We start from the raw sequence: 12,289 nt of genomic DNA, 5'->3' as shown, positions 1-12,289 counted from the left end.
AAAAATCTCTCCTAAGAGGCCAATTAAAGCTATCATTTTTTTTCAGCATTGAAACTAATAATTTGTTTCGCAGTTCATTTATAGAGATCATTGAAATCCACCTACAAAAATTTTACTGACAGAAATCTGTCATGGAAATTGTGTAAAATTGAAACTCAAACCAGTGGAACGATTGGTTTCACTTTGAAACATAAAAGTAACAGTTGTTCAGAAAAATGAAATACCATCCGGAAATTAGAAAACTACACTTTTAACGAAAAATAATGGAGCAATTTAACTTTTTTTCTCAAACAAAACTCTGTACTTATTCTTACACTTTGTTTACATTTCTTATCAAAACTGTGTTTCCCATTCAACAAATTTTTCGAATTGATTTCAATGATAGCTATAACTGGTTCTTAACTGAAAATGGTCAATGATACTTTTTGCATGAAATATATGAATGTCCATTTAAGAAAACGTTCACAGTAACTATTGTGTTTTGTTTTTTGAAAAAATGCAGAAACTTGACGAAAGTACTATGCATTGGATTTTAAAATACTAAACTTATCCAAAAATGAGAGATGTTTATCACCGTTTATCCACAAAAACTGATTTTAAAAGCTCACATATGATAACCAACCTTTTTGAATATTTTGGAACCTTTGAACTTCTTCTTCGAAGTTTTACTTTTATTTGTTTGCTTAATATTTTCTACTTTCATCTTCACTCTGTTCCTGTGTTATTTAATCTACATTCCTTGAATCCAATTGCATTTAAATACCCTTATAAATATTTATATTCATATTCATTGTAAATATTATGTAACTGTTTATTTTCCATAATGTATCTTAGTTTACACAATATACAATCCAAATCCATTAAACATAAGTTTGTTCTTAAATTCGTATACACTCTTTGTGTAGTCTTGAACAATAATAAAATGCAAATCATATCAAAGAATTATGCATAGTTTCTGCTTCAAGAAAAGAAAATACAAACAATAAACTATGCATACAAACCTTTTTCCTTAAACTATCCTTTTTCATAATAATAGTAACAACCCCTCCTTATACGAGTATATGTACCTACGAAAAAGGACATTCATAGATATACGTAAAACGTATGTATGAACTTATATAACTTTCAACTAATGGCCATTAAATTGCAAACTGTTTATAATTACACTTCTACACGAAGCAATTTCAAGGATATTTCTTACTGGACAGGATACAAAAAATGAAACAAAACAAAAACCTCAAGATGTTGCGGGAGTTACTTTCGACATCAAGCAAAAAGAAAACAAGAAGTGTTCAAGTCTAGATCCTTCGAATGTACGTGATCATACATAATCAAATTTCGTCGACACATAAAATGGCCAATAAACAGGAAACAGGACCTCGACATCACCATGGAAAAAGGAAAAAGGGAGGAATAAAATTTTATAAACAATACGTTTTTGGCAAACATATATTTGCAGTGAGTTAGTGAGTGTCCTAGCATTTCTCTAACCCTTCTTTAAAAGGACGAAACATCTTCGGTATGAAACATCTCGCTTCTTAAATGAATCTCATCTTTGAAAAGTGCTCGTATAATTCTCCGAAGAAAACTTTATTGATAATAATGACTCGACTCGACTCACTCGCTCGTCCTGCATAAGATACATTGCTTTTCGTCCTTTATATGATACGATGCTGTTTTTGGGGCATCAGGAAGAAGAGATAGAGGGTTATGTGATGTTGTTGCTGTGTCTTGTGAGGCATGATATATCCTTGATTTTAAGAAGATGATTGTCTGGTTCTGGTTCTAGTTCTTGTTCTGGTTCCGTCTTTTGTTTTCATAGGATTTTACATCAACTATACCCCAACTCCTGATGATGGTTTTTCCTTCGGTGGGTCGACTAAGGAAGGTTGACACCGTCAGAATTAGTTAAGGACATGAAGTGTGGAATGGAATGGTGATGTGTTATTGTATTGCTGACGTTAACCAAAAAATAATTTTCCATTCAATTAAAGTTTTGTATCGAAGAGGCGGGCACAAACTATCTAAAAAGAATCCTTCGAAATCCAAATCACCATTATCCTGTAGGATATATAAATATACAACACATACGTTGAAACATCATCGTTAACTTTATATTATACGAAAGCGAAGGACGACAACAAGACGCGACGACGACTACGACCAACGTTATCACAATAAATACAGTGGGCAAAAGGGGTAACTTGGAGTTGTTCTTGGAAAGGTCTTAGGTATACTCTAAGAAAAGATATAGAAGATGTTAAAGGATTTAAGGCGATTGTCTAAGTCTATAACATGTGTGTGGATTAGGGGAAAAAGGAAGTTGGAGTTGAATACGAGTGTATGTATGGTGATCCCAAGTGAATTGTGTTGAATTGAATATTCAATGTTTTTAATATCCTTTCTGTCTACTTCTGCATGACTAATAACCATTTTCGTCGATAAGGGTATTTATAAAGGTTTAGATAGGTGAAATAAATATATGCAATAGGTTAGATATGTGGATTAAAGTTCAAATTAATATTTCGAAAAGTATTTTCAAGATAAGGAAAAGGAGTTTTTAATCAGGATTTAACTGTAACCGTTTAAATATGCTATGAAGGATATCCTGGATGAAGACGTTTGGATTTCTTAATATTTATCTTCATAGCAAGATAAGTTATTCTCAAAAATAAGGTTTTAATATAGCTGTTTATATTTGTGAAAAAAATTGTCATTCGTCCACAGCCGTTTTATGTTTTCATTTTTAGAAAAGATGCATTATTTTTCCAACAATAATCTCCCTTTCACGAGTAATTCTGTGAGCCATAAGGTAACACTTATTGATTTGTCGAATTCAAAGCCAAAAAAATAAAAAAAATTCTTTTATTATCCAACGATAATAATCATAGATTTTTAAGATAGAGTCTTAAATCCACATCCCAGAAGTAACGATTCATGGACTTATTAACAACAAAAGATGGAAGCTTTCCCCAAAAACAAAGTTTTATTGTAATTCTACAACGATATATTTAATTTTTTTAACAAAAGGTTATAAGTCCACATGGTTAAAATATTGACTAAGGTCAGAAATCCATTTGATAAAAGTATTGACTTGTAAACTTATAAACCATACAAAAATAACACGTTCACTCACCCAGGAGATATTTAAATTTCTTGACAAATGGTCATAAGTCCAAATAAGCATTTGATTTTGGGCTAATAAACTCCCAAAGACAAACACTTTCACTAGAAATTCTGTGGGCCGTAAGTTCACGTGCCACAATTATTGATTTGCCGACTTTAAAGCCAAAAAAGACGTATGCTTTCATTAAAAAAAGTGCGTATTATTTGTCCAACGAGATTCTTAGTATTTTTGATGTAGAGCCAAAAGTCCACACTCCAGAAGTAACAATTCGTGGACTTATGTACAACCTAAGCCTTCATATGAAACAGAGTTTCATTTTAGCTATCCAACAAGATACTAGTATTTGAATTTCTCGACAAAAGATCACAAGTCCACAACCCAAAAATATTGATTAGGGTCAGAAGTCTACATGTCAGAAGCATTGATATGTGGAATTATAAACCATAAACGATGAACACTTTAACTCAAACTTTAGTTAAATTTATTATAATAAAAGAGATATTTCAATTTTTTGACAAAGGGTCACAAGTTCACATGCTGAAAGTATTGTTTTTCCACATATAAGCTACAAAGACGGATGCTTTCATTTAAACAAGGTTTTAACTATAGTAATTCAATGAGTTATCTAAATTTCTAGACAAAAGGTCATAAGTCCACATGCCACAATTACATTGATAAGCTAGCAAAAGGGAGATATTTAAATTTCCTGAGGAAAGGTCAGAGGTCCACAAGCCAAAATTATTGATTTGTGGACTTATAAATCACCAATGTTCGACAGAAGACAATCTCGTGGAATTTTGCACCATGAATTTTTGAACTAAAACTTATTTTTGAGGCTTTTTAATACTGGAAGATGCTGCTTTTTGTTAAAAATTGGTAATTTTTATTCTATTCTGAAGTGTGTCAAATTATTGACTTTTTTTTACTATTTCAAAGGGTCTCACAAAATTAATCAAATTCCTTGAAATTATCATAAGGATTATTGTTTTAAAATTTGTATGCACTTTATTCTTTCATTCAATGAATTTTCCAAAGTTTTTATTTTGATCCAGGTGCTGGTTGCAAGTTAAGGGAAGTAGCTGAGATGATGTGACCAGGCAAAGGAGCAACATGTTCAACTCCTAGATTCTTAGCTATGTACTTTGCTTCAGGAATTGGTAGAACAAATGATGCTGGCGATGGAACAATAAGTTGAGAACTACTTAGAGGAGTTCGAATGTATGAACCGTGAATTGCTACTGATGACGAGATGGGTTCATTTATATTTTCCTTCTTAACTCCTGGTGCTTGTTCCAAGTTGATTGAAGAAGCCGAGTTCAAGTGTCCAGGAAGTGATGCAATATGTTCAGAGCCGAGAGTCTTTGCAATATAAGTACCTACAGTATTTGTAGTAAAAGGCCAGATGAGAGGAGTATTGTATACGTGGGTTGCAGCTCGAATCACGGTGGTGGGTTGATGGACTAAAATTGGCTGAGAGTTGTAATGCGAAACAGCAACTGCTGATCCATAGGCGGTAGCAGAATAAGGAAGTACAGGACTCAAAGTCAGGGGAAGTACATTAGCTTCAGAATTCATGAACATAACGACGACAAAAATTGCACAATTAAAGAACTGTAAGAAAGTTAGAATTTTAACCCAAATAATATAATAATTTATTTTAAGGTACAAACCTTCATGATTGTTTTATTTTTTGATTTTGTGAATAAGAATTTGACTAAATGACAATATAGAGAGCTCTGATGGTTAAATGGTGGTTTTGTTGAGCTTTTATATTAATTTATTTTTTAAACTTACAACGCTAATTCAGGTGAAAGGGAGCTCAATTTATTTAAAGAAGACTAAAGAATAATAACCTGATGACTGTTTTTTTATCAGGTAAAGTTGATTATTTGAAAGTTATTACTGGTCTTGGGCCCGGCGTAAGTTTAAAAAATCTTCTTGACCGCTTTTAAAATTAGAAAACCTGAATTTATACCAATTTGTCTTGTTGATAAAATTAATTATGATAGCTGGAAGTTTCAATTATGATTGATAACTTACATTTCGTTGGTTCAACATGTAAAATATATTCATACATTTATTTTTAAAGAAATACTATATGATTGAAAGTGTTGAAAAAAAGATATTTAAATCAGTAATTGTTATGAAGAGAAATTATAACATTTGAAGAAATATTAAACTTTTTTCTGTACAATACCGAAAAACACAAAAATGTCAGTCTGAAAGACAACTCATTGTTACACCAAAATATCGTCACACAAAAAAAATTAAACTATTCTTAAAGCATTTGAGGCGTCTATTTAAACAAAAAGACATTTTGCTTATAAAATATTTTAATACACTAACTGCGCTTTTTTAGCAAAACTAACCGTAGTGAAGTATTAATTTCCCCAGATTGTGGGGAAGACAACCGGGGTGGAAACTAGGGGCCTCCAATAACGGGGGGCCCCCACAATAGAGACTTCTGACAATTTTTGTTTCAAACTCCAACTAGTAAACATCTTTTCCTTTTTTTTTTGGTATTTAACCTTTACCAACAGCCTACAGTACCTTGTACATACATAATAATTTAATTATATTAATCTTAAGTAATAGAAATTATTGATCTATATTTTTGTTCACTCCAATCAGGCATTCAGTGAAATATCAAAATCATATGACAATGCTGCAAACATGAGTGGCAAATACAAGGGGATGCAGGCTCTTATTTTGTTGTGGTCATTCTCTTAATTTAGTGGGAAAGGCAACTGCTAACTCTTGTCCATCGGCTGTTTAATTATTTGATTTCGTGCAGAATTCTTACATTTTTTCAACCAGTAAAGAGCGGCACCGAATTCTGATTGAGAAATTATCGGAGAAGAAAAGCAGCCAGTTTTTAGTCTTGAAAAAGCTCAGCAACACTTATTGTTCTTGTAGAGCTGAAGATACGAAAGCCTTAGTCAACGGATATTTTGAAATCGAAGAAGCTCTAACCAGCATATCTTCCAATAAAGAGCAAAAAGATGTCGTGAGGAATGAAACAACGCACCTTCTACAGAAGATGAGTGGTCTCGAAACCGCTTTGCAACATTTTGGAACGATATTTTGGATCGATTTAACGCTACAAACAAGATGTTGCAAGACCCGAAAATGATTCTTGAATCGGCAATGCGTGCCCTAGAATCATTGAAATCATTTGTGGAATCCAAACAAAATGATTTTTATAAATAAGAGGAAGCAGCCAGAATATGTCACAATCACGCACCAGAATTAGAAATGTGAGGTTGAATCCGCTCGATTACGGGAAAGCACAAGACGCAAATCTTTCACCCGCCTTCATCCCAGTGATTGACCAGCTTACTGAAAGATTGCATGCCTATGAATCTGTACGTTCGAGATTTGGATTGCTGAGTCACATCGAGAAGATGGATGCTGAAAATTTGCACGCTGCAGCAGGCGCTTTGGTGAAAGTGTATACGCATGATTTAGAGCCTAGTCTTGGCAATGAGTTGGTTCAATTTGTGTCTAGACTTATACAAAAAGGAACAGAACAATCGCTGGAACTTTTTAAATACCAAATTCTCGAAAATCAAAATTTCAGAGCTTCATTCCCAAACCTCGAAATTTCATTGAGAATGTATTTGGTTTTGATGGTAACAAATTGCATTTATAAAAAATGGACACGATGGGACAAAACCGTCTATCCAAGCTCTATCTCCCGAGCATTGAAAGCGATTTACTCCGAGAAGTGGATTTCAATGAAATCATCAACGATTTTTCGGTGCAAAAAGCTCGAAAGGTTCTGTTCGTTAGCACTAAAATTTAATTTCAGATAATTATTTTTTCCGTTTATGTTTACATACATATATGTGTTTGTTCAATACTAAAGAAAGCTATTTGGTTTCGCAAGAAATGATTTGTTGAAAAACTCGAGTGAAAAAAATGGTTTACTTTATTTAGAAAGTAATTTGTGGTGAGTTGGCCTTCGCTAATTTATTGTCCCGAAGCTTCTGAACCCCTAAGTCCGGTCCTGCAAATACAATACTCTTCAATGCAGATAAAAGTAGATGTAGGATCGAACTGCAGATAGAATTTGACGTTTGCTCGAGTCTCGAATATAAATGGTTGTACAGTTGATAATTCTTGTGTATCTCGAAGGTATGTTCGAAGAGTACGATAAGCAGTTTTGTTTATATTTTTTCATTTTTAGTGAGATTTAACATTTTATAAGAAAAAAGGCTGTATTTTGTATTGTGTTGCAATACCAGAAAGCTGTTTCATCTTTTCTGCGCCAACGAGTTTTGAAGCAGCAAAATAAGGTGTCTTACCTATCTGATTTTAGGAACTCATTACTTCATGATTGTTCACGCACTAAACCGACAGAAATTCATATTTTCATTTTTGGTATAGTCCTACAAAAATCTTTTTCTATCAACTGCAGTACAACTATCTTTCAGATAAAACTTAAAAATAAATGTTTTTGAAGATTCCCATCTGTTTCACGCAGATATCTACACACAGTAAGACCATACTCTACGAACGAACCCCTTTCTTTCTGTTCTTATTTAATTCAGCTTCAATTTACAACATGAAAATAATGAAAAGAATTTGAATATAAATAAGTCCGTATCTCCTTTGAAGTTGTCCATTTTATAAAGATAAAATTAGTTCTGATCTCAATTTGGATACATTTTTACAATTTTGTTCTAAATTATTCTCACAAATGTTCAAATTTTATCACCTTTCAAACATAAAACCGGACGAACAACAAACTACTTACCCATACTCTTCGAACGTGCCTTCGAGATATTAGAGTCTCCAGCAAACGTCGAAATTGGATCAGAATTTTGATCTAGCTTTTATTTCTGAAACACAAACACGATCCAGTTTCGGCTTCGCCCGAGAGTTAGCCAAAGGAATTCAATGCATGCTACCACAATGAAGCTTTGACCTCACGTTTCGTTTGACAATCTTAACGAAAATAACGTAATGTTACGTAATGTGACTCCAAACGAAAGCTTAAATTCAAATTTGCTGAACATTGGGCAGGTTCATTCATTCTTTGAAGGTACATTTCGAGTTTTTCAAGTGTCATGCATTTTAAGTTCAGAACTTTACTTCGCAAACTTCTACTTTAAGTTCATACTAGGTACAAAAAGTAACAACAAAATTACTGTCTACAAATCACTCCTTAGGCAGGTTTACAACTCTATCACTATTTATATATTGTATTGTAAAAAAATATTAGTTACTTCTTTTCAAAATTGACAAGAAACCATTTTACAGAAAGCATCAAATGAAGTTGTGCAGAAAATAATCAAATCATAAAGTAATAAAGTTCAGCTTTCTGAAACAGAAAATGATCATTTTGACATTAGTAGACTTATTGACTTTACAGTCAGGGAGATTTTTCTTGACTAAGTTTCCAGTCAACTTTCAACAAAGTTGCCTTAATTGGAAGGCAATTTTTTGGCAGCTGTCCCTTATGTCGCCTGAACATGCCCATTCGCTTTGTCTGACAGCTTCACAGCTGTAAAAAAGCCAACAAACAAAATACATTTGCTTTTGGAGGGATTCCCATTTGTTATTATAGAAATGGCATTCAAAGCAACCTCGAAGGAGGCCCATCGTAACGCAGATGAAGCCGAAGCGAAAGCGTGTTTGTGTTTCAGCCATTAATAATATCTGCAGTGCAGAGTTTTTATTTTCTAATTCATGTTAAATCATACTTCACTAGAAATATTTTTAGCAAAGCAAAGCACCTAATATGAGCATGGCCTTAAAAATACCACTGAAACCTTCTTTAAATTTTATTGAATTAAATATCAGAACTTAAGTAAAATTTTAAAAGAATTTTTTTTCTAAATAATCATCAACATCAAATGATAAATCTGTCAATGTTACTTCTAATTCAAATTTAAAAATTTTAAAAGTGTCCGAAAAAATAGACTTGCTGCAAGAAAATGCAATTTTCAAAACTTCACGTCTAAAGTTAACATTTGTTGCTTTTTTGTTTAATTTTTAAAATGTATAAATCTAATTTTGAACGTTCTTATAGTATAATAACTTTTTATCCCTATGTATATGTACGTATTGTTTTATAAAAATGCATATCAACAAATTTTGTGGCTTCTTCTATCACTTCTGTAAGTTTTTGGAACATCATATATGCTGTTCAAAAACTAAAGTTTAACAAAAATTGCTAACAAATTAATTAGGCATAAGAATATCCAAAGTTTTGTTTCCTTTTGCTTATAGGATAAGACTTCTCAGTTCAGTTATAAAGCTGCTCAAAAAAAAAACTTGGAAACAAAATTCTCATTTTCCCAAAACAAAATTTATTGTAGTTATGTGTTGATGAGATTTCTTCTAAGATTTCATAATTTTCATCATTTTTCGTATGTAATTATATTTTCCATACACATATGAAGCCAAAAACCAAACATATACGAGTGCAAAACATACTCACATATGCCAAAAGTATGATTAATATTTCCACTTCTCACCAATCACCACCACCGACCGGCACCACCGCCACCACTCTTCTTCATCTTTTTGACTTAGTATATTCCTGGTTTTTCTTGTATGCCATCAGGATAGGGTATATGAAAATTAAACTTTTCTTCCCTATGGAAACCCCAGAAAGAAAATAAAAAAGAATATACAGGATATGATTTTGCATGCATGTATAGTTTTTCCTAAAAACATAGAAACCAATGAATAAATATACACAAAATCCTTGCATAAAGATAACCGTGTAAGAGACGAAAGACGAACGACTTATAAGGACGAAAGACGTATATGTGCTCGTTAAAAATGTGTGGCAGCATATCTGGGAGTGTTTTCTTGAAGAAAACCCAAAGTCGTCGAGTAGAAATCCTCCGTCTTATAAAATATTTGGTATTTCATTACAAGTATAACCCACTATACTCTCAGCCAGGATATGTCTACATATGCTTTATGGTTATATGGAATGAATATTCGCGAGCGAGTGAGGGTTGCACGCATCCTGAGAGTCCTAGTCCTAGTCCTAGAAAATGCACTAGCTCTACAAGATCCTGAACAACGAAAAAGAAGCTTAAGAGCAAAATAAAAGCAAAGGGTTGAGTTTGTAAGGTGAGACGATGTGTTGTATAAGTCTTGGATGGTTTTGGATGTTGTTTGTTTCATATTTCATAAATATACAAAACAAAAATCTCAAAATAATAATTATATCCTTGTTTCTTAGCGTTGTTGTGTTGTATTTTGTGTTGTGTTTGTAGGATGTGATGGCTAAAGGATGTGGAGAAAACAGAAACAGAAGAAGTTGCTTTTTCTTATACGACGAGTTTATGTATAAGTGAAAGAAAGCATGGGGATGAAGGTTCATATCCTTAAGCGATGATTCTTAATTTCCATAGCAAAAAGGATGTGGATGCGGCCAAATGGATATGGATTACGGCCAAGCCAAGCCAAGCTAAGTCAAGCTAAACCGAACCAAAACCATACAAAACCGAAGCAAGGATATTCACTTGGAAATTTCTTTTCGCTTTGTTGACTCCTTTTAACCAAGGGGCATGTTTTGTACTCTGGGTTTTCTTTTACTATTTTTTACATCTTGCAAATCAGACAAAGACCCTCTCCTCGTTCAAAAGGAATCTGTTTCGGTTATTTTATTTTTTCTAAATTTAATTAAATAACTCGAGCGCGAAATATCCTTTTTCTGTCCTCGTATCTTCTCCCTCTCGGCTCATCATTATCATCACTTCCGGAATTCGATGATTCTGGTGGTGTGTCTATATGCGTGAATTGAATTTCCCAGCAATCGCAGAAAATGTTAGGTACATTTATTTCACTCATTTTCGCGGTGTAAACGGATATTTTCACAAACGAAGGGTTGAATATAATGAAATTATTATTCTTTGACACGTGCTTTTCTGCGTTGATGTGCTGTGCCTGGATCTGGATATATCAACGAAGAGTACCCCTTCCCCGGGTTCTATTTCTATGATGATGGTATAGTTCGAGGAATTCTATTTACTCAAAATCTATGACTGAGGCTTATTGATGGGGAGTGCGCCCGTCGTCGTCGCGCCACGCCACCTCACCGAGAGTTGTTTTCTGTTTTCTAAAATCAAAAAAAAGTAAAGGAGTAAGAGGTATGCCTTGGGGCTAGTCATGTTTTCACTATGTTATTCAACGGATCGGTTACAATTCAGTTGGCATTGAGCCCTTAAGCCATTTTTGTGAACATTTAGTCCGCTCTGACGGTGCGTCAAATATTATTTTTAATTTTTACAAAATATTTTACACACACACACATTCACAAAACAGCGGGACACTTTAATATATTGTATACACACAGAATGTAGATATATTTGAAAAATATGAAATTCAATTCGATGGAGATTTTGAAACTAAGGAAAATAAGGGAGGGCAAGGACAGGACAGGAGAGAGGACGTCAATTTATGAAAATAAGCACCGCCAAGGCAAATGTTTCATTTCATCAATTTCTGTGTTTTGTGTAAATAATAATGGAAATGTAAACAATCAGCGTTTTAGATGAAACAACATGAACATCAGTGTCGTCCTCGTCTCGTCTCGTTTTGAAATTGTGTTTATGCTTGAAGCTCATATAATGAAATGGCACATCGACATCCACCATTTACCATCAACGCAACGTCACATCCGTCAGGCAGGACGCAGGACACACACAAACACACAGGATGGGATATTGAGTTACCATTCAAATTGAATTAATTTTGTTTTGTTTGATAAAGGTTATGCTTACGCAGCAGCAGGTGGAAGGGGCTTGAAAAAATAAAATTTGAAGCTTCATATTGCAATATGATGATTGTGAGTTTTTTCGTTCTGTAGGTAAAAATTTGAAAGGGTGATTTAATGTGATGGGGGTGCTGCGTGCGTTGTATATGTGAATGCGATACGGATAGGTGAGAGGTTTTGAAATGGCAAATTATAAAATAAATATTTGCTAAGCGAATCGATATCAAATGGAAATTCAATTATGTATGAATTAGAATGAATGAGGAGAGTTGACAATTTGAATAAAGGCGTAAAATAGACGTCGAACACGCACTCACAGTGACACAGAGAAATTATCATATTTGTGAAATTAGGCTGTAAATATTTCGTTGTTAGAAACAAATTTTGATATTTTCGCATAGGCCAGAGACCAAGAATTA

At 33.4% G+C, this 12,289-nt stretch overlaps 1 protein-coding gene across 1 annotated transcript; it reads right to left on the bottom strand.

Moving 5' to 3' along the window:
* Positions 1-4,106: 4,106 nt before the first annotated feature.
* On the bottom strand, positions 4,107-4,898 carry LOC129952699 (uncharacterized). The gene is made up of 2 exons (XM_056065466.1): positions 4,798-4,898; positions 4,107-4,738 (listed from the first exon to the last, which is right to left on the bottom strand). Exons 1-2 carry the CDS (start codon positions 4,801-4,803, stop codon positions 4,166-4,168), a joined length of 579 nt encoding a protein of 192 aa, XP_055921441.1. The 5' UTR covers positions 4,804-4,898; the 3' UTR covers positions 4,107-4,165.
* Positions 4,899-12,289: the final 7,391 nt, after the last annotated feature.

The sequence above is a fragment of the Eupeodes corollae genome, chromosome 3 (assembly GCF_945859685.1).
Source record: "Eupeodes corollae chromosome 3, idEupCoro1.1, whole genome shotgun sequence".
NCBI classification, from domain to species: Eukaryota; Metazoa; Arthropoda; class Insecta; order Diptera; family Syrphidae; genus Eupeodes; species Eupeodes corollae.
This window is presented reverse-complemented; position numbering and strand designations above follow the sequence as displayed.